Source organism: Capra hircus, chromosome 2 (genome assembly GCF_001704415.2).
Source record: "Capra hircus breed San Clemente chromosome 2, ASM170441v1, whole genome shotgun sequence".
NCBI classification, from domain to species: domain Eukaryota; kingdom Metazoa; phylum Chordata; class Mammalia; order Artiodactyla; family Bovidae; genus Capra; species Capra hircus.
Genome location: NC_030809.1, coordinates 113775489 through 113789186, shown reverse-complemented (window position 1 = coordinate 113789186; position 13698 = coordinate 113775489). Strand labels below are relative to the sequence as shown.

Below are 13698 nucleotides of genomic sequence, written 5' to 3'. Positions count from 1 at the left end.
GCTCAAGGACAAGCTTTCCTATGTTCAAAGTCATTTTATTAGGCTTGGCATTAGTGTTAACTCTTAATATCCTGTTTGTCTCACTGAGTCTTCATTTATTATGTAGAATACAATGTACCTACTAGGATCTCCTCTGAGACATGCCTGCTTCATTAGCAGAGAGAGATCAGTCAGAGATGTTTTTAGCCACATGACTACTGATTGGACCTTTGGTAGAACTTTCCCTAAACCAGGCCAGTCAGATCCTCTCCCGCATGAGTGTGAACTGACTTCAGTGATCGGGAGTCACATTTCACCCAGTGAGTTAGAAATGGAGACTTATTATTGGGTAACTGTTAGCAGCAACGATTGGCCACTCCTGAAACTCTGCCTAGCTCACTAATATCTTTGTGACCTGCTTTGTCAAGGCACTTTCAAGGTGGTCAGAAGTGCAAGTAAAAGATGGTAGCTGCAAATAGAGAAACAGGTAATTGACTCAAGAACTTGATAGTGTGAATTGAAGGGAATGGGTAGATTGCAGAGATATAGAGACTGAAGAAGTGTTGAGATCTGGCCTAAGAACAGTGGTAAGTTGAAGACAGTGCTATTACCCCTCGGCTGGGGAACGTTTTCAATCAATATTGGAGTGGCTGGTTGCTGGACAGATTGGGCTCTCTGGGATTCTTGAGCTTTTTAAGTAATGGTTCCTCTTTTTTCACAAGCAGCCGTGTGAAAGCCGACTGTAGAACTTCATAAGAAGAGTGTATGATACATATGCACTATTTAAATTGTCTCAGTCTAGCTCCCTTGTCACCAAAACCTTGTATTTATAAAAATAGATGTCTGAGTACAGGGTAGTTATGAAACAGAAGGAAGCTAAATAGCCCACACTTTGTACTCACCATCAGTATAAACTCTTATGAGTAGTGGAACCCAGATTGAAACCTACATTTCCTAAATTCTAAAGGTCCCTGCTCTTAACCCTCCAGAGGAAAAGGAGGATGTGTTTGTGTGTGTGTGTGTGTGTGTGTGAATATTGGCTGTGTTAAACTTATGCAGGGATTCTGTGCCTGTAAAATTCCTGAACATAAATTAAGGCAACGAAGGACTCCTTAGATCACAGGCTTCCTTTAGTCCTTTTTTTTTCCTTTAAGAAAGTTTACCAGCTTCTTATCATCAGATTGAGTGAAGAGTTATAAAAAAAGAAGGCGAGCTGGGGCCGTGGTCCCTGATGACTCAGTTGGCAGCCAAGCAGGGCTGGCGCGGCTAATTACTAGACCTGAGTCGACCCGTCTGCCGGCAGGCGCTCAGGCGAGGGTGGTTCGAGGTCCGGCGGCTTAAATGTGCGCGTACTGGCAACGCAGAGCACGCACAGGGAAGGAAGCGGAGATCCCAGGCCGAGACGCCCACTTGTAGGGAGGGCGGAAGACGCCTCTCGGGGGTACCGCGGGGTCAGGCGGCGGGGCTGGATCTCTAGCTCCCGCCCGCCCGGGTGCCGCGCGGCTCCTCCCACTCTCTCCCGCCTCCAGGCGGCCGGACCAACGGGCCGGGCGGGCGCGCGCGCGGGGCGGGGCGGGGCGGGGCGCGGCGGGGCGCGCGGCCTGCGCGCAGGTGCAGCCCGGCGCCCGGCCCGCCCGTTCCGCCGCCGCCGCCGACGTGCGTGCCGCTCGGCTGAGGGGCCGGGCCTGCGCTCTCTCCTCCTTCCTCCCCGCCTCCCGTTGCCGGTAGGACCCATCTCCCGCTGCCGCTGGGACCCCGTGTCATCGCGCGCCCCGAGCACGGTGAGGTCCTCAGGGAGCCTGCGGGCGCGCCCCCAGCCGCGTCTTCGACCCTCCGACCGTTGCTCTGAGGCCGGCGTCGGGCCAGGGCCGGGTGGCCGGCACCGGGCGAGGGCAGCCGGCGGCGTGGAGCGTGTGGATGAATGAGGCGTTGCTGGGCTAGGCCGCGCCTCGCGAGAGCGGCCCACGCCTCACCCGGCACGTTCTGGGGAAAGCCTCCTACCGAGGCGGGGGTGGCCACTGGCCCCATCCGGAGGGGGAGGGTTTTTGGAGGGGCTCCGCTTTGGCTGGGCGGCCGGCCACCCCTCGGTAGGAGGCCAGGGGACTGGAGTCTCCTCCATGTAACTGTGCTTCGGAGATCTGGGGTTTGGCTGGCAACTGGTGGGAGTTAAGATCCTAGAAGGGAGATTCCTGGGCCTCCGGGGTCAAGGATCAGAGGCTGGACTATCACTTTATGAGCGGGGCCTCAGCGTGGCCCGCGGAGGTTCAGCTGGAGCCAGAAGATAGGGACAGTTTTAGTTCCCAGCTTATAAAACGTGAGGTTAGCAGTCCTCTTAAGTTCAGTTTGCAGTACTGAAGTGGGGTCAGTTCCGCGCGGAGAAACTTGGAGCAAGATTGTCAGGGACTCAGAAAGTTTCGACCTTTAAACAAAAAGGGTTAGAGAAGTAATCAAAGGGTAGATTCCGTTCGTTGCTTCTGTGGTCTGAGGATTCGTACCTACAGTGCCAAAGGTGGAAGAAACTTGTTGGAAAGACCTTGATGTTGGCGAGTGTTCTTTCCCGTGAAACGTGGTGTTTCAGTGCGAAATGGGAAAGAGTAGGTTCCAGATTAAGGGGGAATGGTTTGGTGGGAGGTGACTCGGTTGCTAGTGGTTCTAAAATGGATTTTCTTTGACACTCTTATCTGTGCTCCTGCTTCCAAATGCCTTCATTCATGTAACCACACCTCAGGTTAAAAAAGTGTTTTGTGAACAGTCTGAATGGAAGATTGGCAGCTTAAGGTTTATTTTTTGTTTCTGGTGCCACATATTTTTATTTTACTTACATATTTTAAATTTAGTTTTGACTGTGCTGGGTCTTCCTTGCTGTTCTGGATTTTCTCTAGTTGTGAAGTACTTGCTTCTCATTGCAGTGGCTTCTCTCCTTGCAGAGCAGGAGCTCTAGGCAGTAGTTGGGACACGTGGGCTCAGTAGTTGCGATTCTTGGGCTCTAGAGCTCAGGCTCAGTATTTGTGGCTCACAGACTTAGTTGGGCCTCACCATGTGGGATCTTCTCAGATCAGGGATCGAACCTGTGTCTCCTTCATTGGCAGGTGAAGCCACCAGGGAATCCCTGGCGCCACATATATTTAGATCAATTTTTCTAGGACTTCTCAGGGGTGACTGCTTTGACAACTATCATAGTCAAATCTGTTAACAACTTTTCTGTTTATATTGTTGAAAAATAAAGTGTGTTGGTTTTGAATTAACATATACAGTACAGTTTATTCTTTATTATTCAATAATATATTTTGTGTGATGAAATGTGTTTTTGGTCAATGGGGATAGTAAAATGTTTTGTTCACATGTATGTTTGTTTTGACATTTCAGATGCCCCCCAAAAAGGGAGGTGATGGAATTAAACCACCCCCAATCATTGGAAGATTTGGAACCTCCTTGAAAATTGGTATTGTTGGATTACCAAATGTTGGGTAGGTGAATATTGGCCTTTTCACATTTTCCTTTTGTAAATATTTTGGTCCTGTGGTACAAAGGGGAGCTCTGGAGGTAATTGAAATTTAAATTGAAGAGGCCAGGAAACTGGAATATTACTCTGTTGCAAAGCAAGGTTTTCATTTAGATGTATCTTATTTGGTTTTCTACACAGATACTGTATTGAAACTTGAGTTAGCTTACATTGTTTGTTTTGCTGAACTCAGAGGAAGAATCTGTGGGAATTGAAACATCTAGTTGAGCCAGAACAGCACTGGTTTGCCCCAAACCTTGTTGGGAGACACAGTTATGAATTTATGTGGAATTAGAGTAGTTTATGGCAACCTACTCCAGTACTCTTGCCTGGAAAATCCCATGGGTGGAGGAACCTGGTAGGCTGCAGTCCATGGGGTTGCTAAGAGTCGGACACAACTGAGGCGACTTAACAACAGCAGCAGCAGCAGAGTAGTTGAGATTTTCTCGCTGGTTGGCTATGTAGGATACCTAGGCTGGTTACCAAAGGCCATACAGTAGGATACTTTAGGAAATAGTTTAAAAAACCCACATTATAAATTTGATTAGATTCTTGGGGAGATCAGGGATAAGATGACTGAATTTTTACTTGAAAAGTAGGTGATGAATTTGAACTTAATATTGGAAATTGTACGATAAAAGGGTATCTGTTATAAAGTGGTTAAATCTGAAAGTTGTGGGAATAAAAGTTTGAGTTTTGTAGTGTTTAAAATTAAAGTGAATCATTTATTGCGAGTGAGACAGTAATTAGGAAATATTTGTGGGGTTTTTTTGTATAAATTAAAAGATGCTTACTCCTTGGAAGAAAAGTTATGACCAACCTAGATAGCATATTGAAAAGCAGAGACATTACTTTGCCAACAAAGGTCCATCTAGTCAAGGCTATGGTTTTTCCAGTAGTCATGTAGGGATGTGAGAGTTGGACTGTGAAGAAAGCTGAGCGCCCAAGAATTGATGCTTTTGAACTGTGGTGTTGGAGAAGACTCTTGAGAGTCCCTTGGACTGCAAGGAGATCCAACCAGTCCATTCTGAAGGAGATCAGCCCTGGGATTTCTTTGGAAGGAATGATGCTAAAGCTGAAACTCCAGTACTTTGGCCACCTCATGTGAAAAGTTGACTCATTGAAAAAGACCCTGATGCTGGGAGGGATTGGGGGCAGGAGGAGAAGGGGACGCTCCAGGATGAGATGGCTGGATGTCATCACTGACTCGATGGACATGAGTCTGAGTGAACTCCGGGAGATGGTGATGGACAGGGAGGCCTGGCGTGCTGTGATTCATGGGGTCACAAACAGCTGGACACGACTGAGCGACTGAACTGAACTGAACTGATGCACATGCAACTTGGATGTTCAAAGTCTATTTTTTCATTATTTGCCCTTCTATTTTAATACCTTTTACTAACCTTAAAATACAAAAATGTCTCAGAAATGATTAGGGTGTATTAAGGAGTATCAAATTCAATAAGGATTTGTTAAGGTGACAGAAGATGTTTTGGAATGTGAGTTAGGCTTAAGATTGGCAGGTGGGACAACCGTGTTCTTTGATGTGTTCCTTGGAACCCCCGTCATAGAGATTGCCTAGTGAATGTAGCATGGTGTGACCAAGTGAGGCAGTTCTGAAATTCTTGTAATGTAAGACATGACAAGTGTGGCTGTCCTAATTTCAACTGGAGCTGGAGAGGTTTGCATTTTGAGGGGGTTTCCTGCTGTGATATAGGCTGCTTGCAAAGTAAGACTAAATAGAGAGTGGGAATATAAGCAAAACAATAATTAAGCAAAGTACTGTAGGGGTGCTGTCAATAAATTTGAAAGCAAGGTATGGTCATTATGTATGCTGTGAGCTTTATTACATTAGTAAGCAAGACATAGTGTTTAGATACTAACATACTTCTCTTATTCTAGAATCGTTGCAGTTAATGCCGCTTGATTTTAGTGGAAACGCTTTAAATGGCTGTCTTTAAACTTTTCCCTTTTATTTTGGCTGCATTGCATGGCATGTGGGACCTTAGTTTCGTGACCAGGGTTTGAACCCATCCCCCGTGAAGTGGAAGCGCATAGATCTTAACCAACTGGACTGCCAGGGAAGTCCTAAAATGGTCCATCTTAAAAAGTATTTCCTAAATGAGTTTTTTAGCATAGAGCATAATGTCAATATATATGAAAATAACCTAAAATATTTTATTAAATGTGTTATTTATCCTTTTAAAGACTTCTCCAGTTTTGTTGACATATACTTCATAAACAATAAATTCACTCACTTTAATAATGCAGTTTGATGAGTTTTGGCAATTGTGTTTGGCTATGAACACTCCTTTTTATAGAATGATCTTACATTGCCTAACTGTATCAGTTAGGGTTCTTCGTAAACAGCACAAATTCTTGTTGTTTTAAGCAAGAAAAAGACACTGGAAGAAAAGCATTGAAGAGGAAGCTGAATGGCCAAGCCTCAGTAAGGACAGGAGCTTGGATAGCCTGGCGGAGGTGGGTCTGCATGGAGCCCAGCCATATGAGCCTCTGAGTATGGACCGGAGGTATGGACCTCTGGGTGGTGCTCATCACCTGCTGCCTCTCCAGAGGAATGCCGGTTCCCGTGCAGGGAAATCTGACTGAGCCTGTCTTCCTCTGGATAGGCCCACAGAAATGGATTGGGGAGAGGGGACAGTTAAAAACTAAGGACCTTTAGTACAGAAACCGATGGAGGAGGGCATGGCAACCCACTCCAGTATTCTTGCCTGGAGAAGCCCCATGGACCGAGCAGCCTCGTGGGCTACAGTCCATGGGGTCGCAAAGAGTCAGACACGACTGAGCGCCTAAGCACAGTGCAGAAACCATCTGAAGAATCTATTGGTTTTTAGAGAACTGGATGAATAAAAAGGTTTGCTTTTTAGTAACCATAAGGCTGATTACCTAAAAATATAGAGGTAATATTTATAGGTAACAATAGCTGATACTTATTTGAACACTTACTTGCTATATGCCTATCATTGGGCACATTATATATATTATCTAATTTAATCAATGTTTGATGTCCCCACCCTCTTCCCATTATACTTTAAATTCCATGAAGGCAAGGATAGCCTTGTTCTTGTTCATTGTTATTATTTCTAGCACTTAGACTGGTGTTCAGAGAAGGAAATGGCACCCCACTCTGGTACTCTTGCCTGGAAAATCCCACGGGCGGAGGAGCCTGGTGGGCTGCAGTCCATGGGGTCTCAAAGAGTCAACTGAGCGACTTCACTTTCACTTTTCACTTTCATGCATTGGAGAAGGCAATGGCAACCCACTCCAGTGTTCTTGCCTGGAGAATCCCAGGGATGGGAACCTGGTGGGCTGCCGTCTATGGGGTCGCACAGAGTCGGACATGAAACGACATAGCGGCAACAGCAGCATCAGACTGGTGTTAGGAACTTAGTGACAGTGAAAAAGAAAGTGAAAGTTAGTCACACAGTTGTGTCTGACTCTCTGCGACCCCATGGGCTGTAGCCCGCCAGACTCCTCTGTCTATGGAGTTCTCCAGGCAAGAGTCTGGAGTGGGTTGCCATTTCCTTCTCCAGAGGTTCTTCCCGACCCAGGGATCGAACCTGGGTTTCCTGCATTGCAGGCAGATTCTTTACTACCTGAGCTACTCGGGAAGCCCAGGAACTTAGTAGGCACTCAGTAATTGTTTGTGAATGGGGTAGTTTTTCTGCCCTTGATGCCATGTGTAGGTTTAGTGATAAGGGGACATGTTTTGATGGCCGCTTTTAGTGAAATGAAGTAGAAAGAATACTAAAACAAAAATATGGAAATTTAATTTCCAGGTTTGTTCTCCTTTTTCTTACCTGAATGACCCTTTATAAATGAGCTCTTCTTGGGCAAGTATATCATTGCAGGTATAAGGCTTGGAGGATGTTGGGGGACACTACTGACACTTTTTTTTAAAGGTTTTTGCTTGCTTGCTTGTTTGTTTTGTTTTTAGGCTCACAGCAGCTTTGAGGGAAGGACACAGAGATTTCCCATATACCTCCTGCCCATATACATGCATGTCCGTCCCTTCTTATCAACATCCCACACCAGAGAGGCCCATTTGTTACCATTGATGAACCTCATTGACACATCACCCAATGTCCATACTTTACTGTAGGGTACACTCTTGGTACTTTACCTTCTATGGATTTAGACAAATGTATAAAGACCTTTGTCCACCATTATAGTATCGCACAGAGTTGTTTCACTACCCCGAAAATCCTCTGTGCTCTGCCTGTTTACGAACCCTGCTCAACCACTAATCTTTTCGCTGTTTCCATACTTTGGTCTTTTTAGAATGAAATTGGGATCGAGCAGTATGTAGCCTTTTCAGATTGGCTTCTTTTACTTAGTAATATGTATTTGTTTCTTCTGTGTCTTTTCCTGGCTTAAATAGCTCATTTCTTTTTAGCGCTGAATAGTATTTCATTGTCTGGATGTACCATATTTTTTTTTTATCCATTCACTGACTTAAGGACATCTTGGTTGCTTCCAAATTTTGGCAGTTATGAATAAAACTACTTATTATAAATATCCACCTGTAGGTTTTGTGTGGATATTAATTTTCAACTCATTTGAACCAAGGAATATGATTGCTGGATTGTATGGCAGGAGTATGTTTTTAGTTTTATAAGAAGCTTCTGAAGTGGCTGTATCATTTTATATTTTCACCAGCAATGAGTGAGAGTTCCTTTTGCTCCATATTTTTGCCAGCATTTGGTGCTGTCAATGTTCTGGATTTTGGCCATTCTAATAGGTGTAGTGGTATTCCATTATTAATTTGCATTTCCTTGATGACATTGTGAAGTATCTTTTCTTACGCTTATTTGCCATATGAATATCTTCTATGGTGAGATGATTGTCAAGGTCTTGGCCCATTTTTTAATTAGTTTGTTTTCTTATTACTGAGTTTTAAGAGTTCTTTGTATATTTTGGATAACTGCTTTATCAAATATGTGTTTTGCAAGTATTTTCTTCCAGTTTGTGGCTTGTCTTCTCATTCTCTTGATGTTGCATTTGCAGAGCAGAAATTTTTCGTTTTAAATAAGTTTACCTTTTTATTGGGCTTCCCAGGTGGTACAGTGGTAAAGAATCTGCCTGCCAGTGAGGGAGACACGTGTTCAATCTCTGGGTTGGGACAGTCCTTTGGAGAAGGAAATGGCAACCCACTCCAACATTCTTGCCCAGGAAATCCCATGGATAAAGGAACCTGGCAAGCTATAGTCCATGGGGTTGCAAACCTTACTATTTCTTTCTTGGGTCGTGCCTTTGGTATTGTACTGAAAAGTCATTGCCATACCCTAAGTCATCTGAGTTTTTCCGTATCTTCTAGGAGTTTTGGGCTTCCCTTGTGGCTCAGCTGGTAAATAATCCACCTGCAATGCGGGAGACCTGGGTTCGATCCCTGGGTTGGGAAGATACCCTGGAGAAGGGAAAGGCTACCCACTCCAGTGTTCTGGCCTGGAGAATTCCATGGACTGTAGAGTCCATGGACTCTATAGAGTCCGTTCTCCACTATAGAGTCCATGGGGTCACAAAGAATTGGAAGTGACTGAGCAACTTCACTTCTAGGAGTTTTTTAGTTTTGCATTTACATTTAGGTCTGTGATCCATTTGAGTTAATTTTTGTGAATGGTGTAATGTCTGTATCTAGATTCTTTTTTTTTTGGCATATGGATGTCCAGTTGTTCCAGCACTGTTTGTTGGAAAGACTGTCCTTGCTCCATTATATTGTCTTTGCTTGAGAAACTACAATTTGATATTCCGTCATGAGACAGCTCTTCTTGATGCTGTCACTGCATGAGATGTGGTTAGTTTCAGTTGCAGGTGTCAGAAAACCCCCCCAAAACTACAACCTAAATAGAAATTTCTTTTTTATGTAAAAATAAATTTAGCAGTCATGGGTTGGTATATTGATTTCGCTGTATGAGTCTTAGAAACCCCAGCTCCTTGCACTTTGTGCCTTGGCAGTCCTAAGGGAGTGGCCTTTCGTTCTCATCATCCAAAGTGTTGTGAATTCCAGACAGCTGGTTATCCAGAAGGTCAAAGGGCCAAATGACTTGCCCTGCAGTCTATTGTGGACTTTTTTTTCCTGTAAGCTGCCACACCGTACATTCCTTTGTCCAGATTTAGTCATAAGAATTTTTCAGGGAAGGCTAGGAAATGTAGTCTTTATTTTGATGGACAGATGATCAGTTAAAAAATCTGTTACTGTGAAAGGAGGAGAGAATGAAAATTGGGGGACCACTGTACACTCTGTTCCAGCACACACAGCTGCCTTAGGGGACTATTTGTCTTGCTTAGTTGATACTTCTGGGAATGTCCTTTGGTTGTTCCTACGACTTGCTGTTTTCCAATTCGCCAGAGACCAACTACAGATTCTTTCAAAGCTATGTACTGTTGTTGAGGAAAACACTGTAGGGAATGCTTTAAAAAAAATTGCAGAATAATTATGTTCAGTGTTTTAGTTATCTAGTTTTATGTAACAAACCATTCCAAAAGCTTGTAGTTTAAGACAATGACTATTTATTATTTCTCCTGGTTCTGTAGCTTAGTTGGGAGAGTTTGCTACTAGTCTCACTTCAGATCCTATATGTGCCTGCGTTCAGCTGGTGGCCAGTCAGGATTGGAGGGTTCAAGTGGCCATACTGACAGGGCTGGGGCCTTATCAGGCTTGGCTGGAAGTCTGGGTCATTTCTGCCTTCCTTTACTTGGCTTCTGTCTCTCCAGGTTATCTCCAAACTTTTTTATAGCATGGTGGCTAGCTCCCAAGAGAGAGAAGATGTGTCGGTGGTACAACATGCTTCCACCTATTTCTTTTAGTTAAAACAAGTCATGACACCAGCCCAGAGACAAGGAGGGAAGGGAAATAGACCAGTTTCTTGGTGGGAGGAGTGGCAAAGAATGTGTGGCCATCTTTAATCTGCTGCATTCTGTTATTTCTCCAGTATAGTTTTGTATGACACCCATTTGTTTCCTGGAGAGGTCTTTCTGGCTGATTCTTTGCTTCTTGTTCTTACTGAAGAAGCTCCATTCCTTTTTTAAAAAATATGTATTTTGTTTCTTGTTTATCTATTGGCTGCTCTGGGTCTTCATTGCCGTGCATGGACTTTCTGTCTTTGCAGCCAGCTGGGGCCACTTTAGCTGCAGTGTGTGGCTTCTCTTTGCAGTGGTTGCTCTTGCTGCCGAGCATGCGCTCTAAGGCTTGTGGCCTTCAGTAGTTGCAGCGAGTGGGTTCAGTAGTTGTGGCACACGGGCTTATTAGTTGCCCCAAGGCATGTGGGATCTTCTCAGACCAGGGATTGAACCAGTGTCCCCTGCATTGCAACACAGATTCTTAACCACAGGACCACAAGAGAAGCCTGAGGCTCTATTCTTGATTGCTTCAAGAAGCTCACTGGCAGAAGATTATTCTCTTAGTGTTCAATTTATAACTCACTCCTTATGCATATATTTATTTTTCATGCTGGCCAGATTTTTTTCCAGTATTTGATTATTAAAAATTTCGTATACAGAAAAGCCACTAACTTCATACAGAGTAGTATTTTATTATATATACATTATATATAAGAAATAACCAATTATGTGTATTCTATCCTTGGAATAGATTATATTTTTCTTTTATAGTTAAAAATTCTTAACAGTATCTTCCACTTATGACTTACTTGTTTTTGCAGATTGCTTGCATGAACTAGTTTGAAACTGATTTGGAAGTGAAGGTACAGGGAAATCACAAATTGTGTACTTTAACTTTTTTTTTTAGGTCATTTAAGGCCTTTTAAAAATGTTTGGTTTTGATAGAGACTATAGCAAAATGCAGCAGTGATCTGAAAGCTGGTGCTCATGTTTTGTCTTTAACTTCTCTGCCCTATTTGGCCCTGTTTGTAACTCTCCACCTGTCTTGCTCTTCTGCAGTCTCTTGTGGTTGCTACGCTTCCTCTGTTTGCTCTCTTAATAGTAGATTCCTGCCTTGGCTGTCTTCTCTCTCATCCGTTCTCCCTGGTTAGTCTCATCCTCTCCTGATTTTAATCATCTGTTGGGTTCTCTTTTCTATAGTCCTGCTGTTATATTCCCTATCTTGTGTGGTAATACTGCTTTCCGCCCAGATACTTGCGATATTTATCTTTGCATCCTTTCTCCTCAGCTGTATTTTTCTGTAGACCTGGTACCCGAGTCTCTCTCTGATCTGTTTTTTTCACATCTTCATTGCCACTGAATTATTCCAGAGGCTTCTTAAGTGGGCTTTTTGTCAGAGCATTATCTATAGTGAATCTTTATGTTTTGTTTTGCCCAAGTGATTTTTTTGTTTTTGTTTTTTACATTGAGGTATAACATATACAATAAAATGTGAAAAGTTTAAATGTACATATCCGATTTTTACGTTTTAATTCACGCATGTACCCAGTGCCCACATCAAGATCTAGAAGAAGCCCAGTGCCCCAGCAGACTTGCCTGTGCCCCTTCTCAGCCAGTACTGTCTTCCTAGGACAACCACATGCCAGCTTATATCACCATGTTGGTTAGTTTGCCTGATAGAGATGGAATCACACATTATGCACTCTGACACTGTTTATAAGCCAATGTTATGCCTGAGAGAATATACAGGATATTTACCCAGGTTGCTGCGACGGGCACTTGGGTTGTTTCCAGTTTTTGCCTATTATGGATTAAGGTGATTTGAACTTTCATGTACGTATATTTTGGTGTGTAGATCTAAGAACTCATTTCTGTTGGGTGAATGGGTGCACTTACCCACTTACCCTGCCTCTTCTCCAAACTTCCCACCCCTACTAGTTAAATAGCTTTAAGTAGATACTGCCACGTAGTTTTCCAAATTATTTAATATTATTCTAACTTATAGTGCTGGTATTGTAGAATTTCTAATTGTTCTGCATCCTCACTGGCACTTGGTATTATCATTCTTTTTCATTTTGGTCATACTTCAAGTATAGTATGTCATGATTGTTTTGCATCTCTCTGATAGCTAATGATTTTGAGCATCTTTTAAAATGTTTATTGGTCATCTTCTGTGAAGGATTTTTTTCTTTTTTCTTTTTTTTTGTAATGATTAGATGTTGTTTATTCTGGATATGGATTCCTTGTTGGATATGTATTAGAACTACCTCTTCCCAGTCTGTGTGACTCTGCTTAAGGTTAAATAAGAATTGTTTTTTTCAATAAGTTTCACAATTTAAAATTTTTATGCTTGCAAAACTAGTTTAAAAAAAAATTCCTATATGAGGTCTGTTTACATTCTCCAACTGTTAATACGGTATAGTCATAAAAATTAGGAAATTGATTTACCAATTTTCTTACTAATATTCATTTTTGGGTGGAATCTAGTCCAGGGTTACGTATATGTTGCATATAACAGTAGCTGTGTCCTTAGTTTCCTTTAATCTGAAACAGTTTATCACTTTGTTTCTTTACATCCTTGACACTTTTGGGGAGTGGTGGCCATTTACTTTAGGCCCTTAAACCTTGAGGTTTCTCTGATATTTCCTGTGGTAAAATTCATACTTTTGGATGCAGAATTGACATTTGCTTCTAAGTACATTACATCAGGAAGCATATAATGTTGGTTTGTCCTAATACTAGTGATGTTAATTAACTTTGATCAGTTATCTAAGGAGATGTCTGACAGGATTCTTGCACTGAAAGGTTTTCTGTATTTCCCATTACAATTAATAAATATATGTTGTAGGAAGATGCTTTGAAATTACGTAAATATTGTGTCTCTCATACTTTTGCCTCCCAATTATGGCATGTATTAATGGTTCTTGTTTGAAATAGTTATTATTGTGGTGTTTACCAAGTGGTGATTTAAACATTTCTACTGTTCCTTCTATATTTATATGTTTACAGAAGGAACAGTGGAAATCCTGGTGTATAGAATTCTGTTGTAAAGAAGCGCCTCCCCTTCTGTCACTTAACGATTCGCTTGCATCAGGGCCCGTTTCTGCTTTGTCGGTTGTGATGGGTTACTGCTGCTGTGTGTTGTGTTGCTCACACTGCCCATGTGTGGCCAGCAGGAGCCTTGCCCTTCGCAAGTACACCTTTTGATGTGTCCTCTATTTTTTCAGTATCTTCTGCTTTCTGGCTCCACATTGTGCTCTAGGCTTATTTGTACTTTCTCTGCTCCAGCTTTGGAATAAACAAATTTATGTGTGACATATGTTTTCATCACTCTAGAGTGTATACTTAAGAGTGGA

At 42.8% G+C, this 13698-nt stretch overlaps 1 protein-coding gene across 1 annotated transcript in view; it reads left to right on the top strand.

The window, feature by feature from the left end:
• OLA1 (Obg like ATPase 1) overlaps positions 1583-13698 on the top strand; it is a 165714-nt gene continuing 153598 nt past the window's right edge. Inside the window, exons 1-2 of the mRNA XM_018064821.1 lie at positions 1583-1760; positions 3346-3446. Of these exons, the coding sequence (XP_017920310.1) occupies positions 3346-3446 (101 nt within the window). The 5' untranslated portion in view covers positions 1583-1760. The remainder of the gene's footprint in view (positions 1761-3345; positions 3447-13698) is intronic.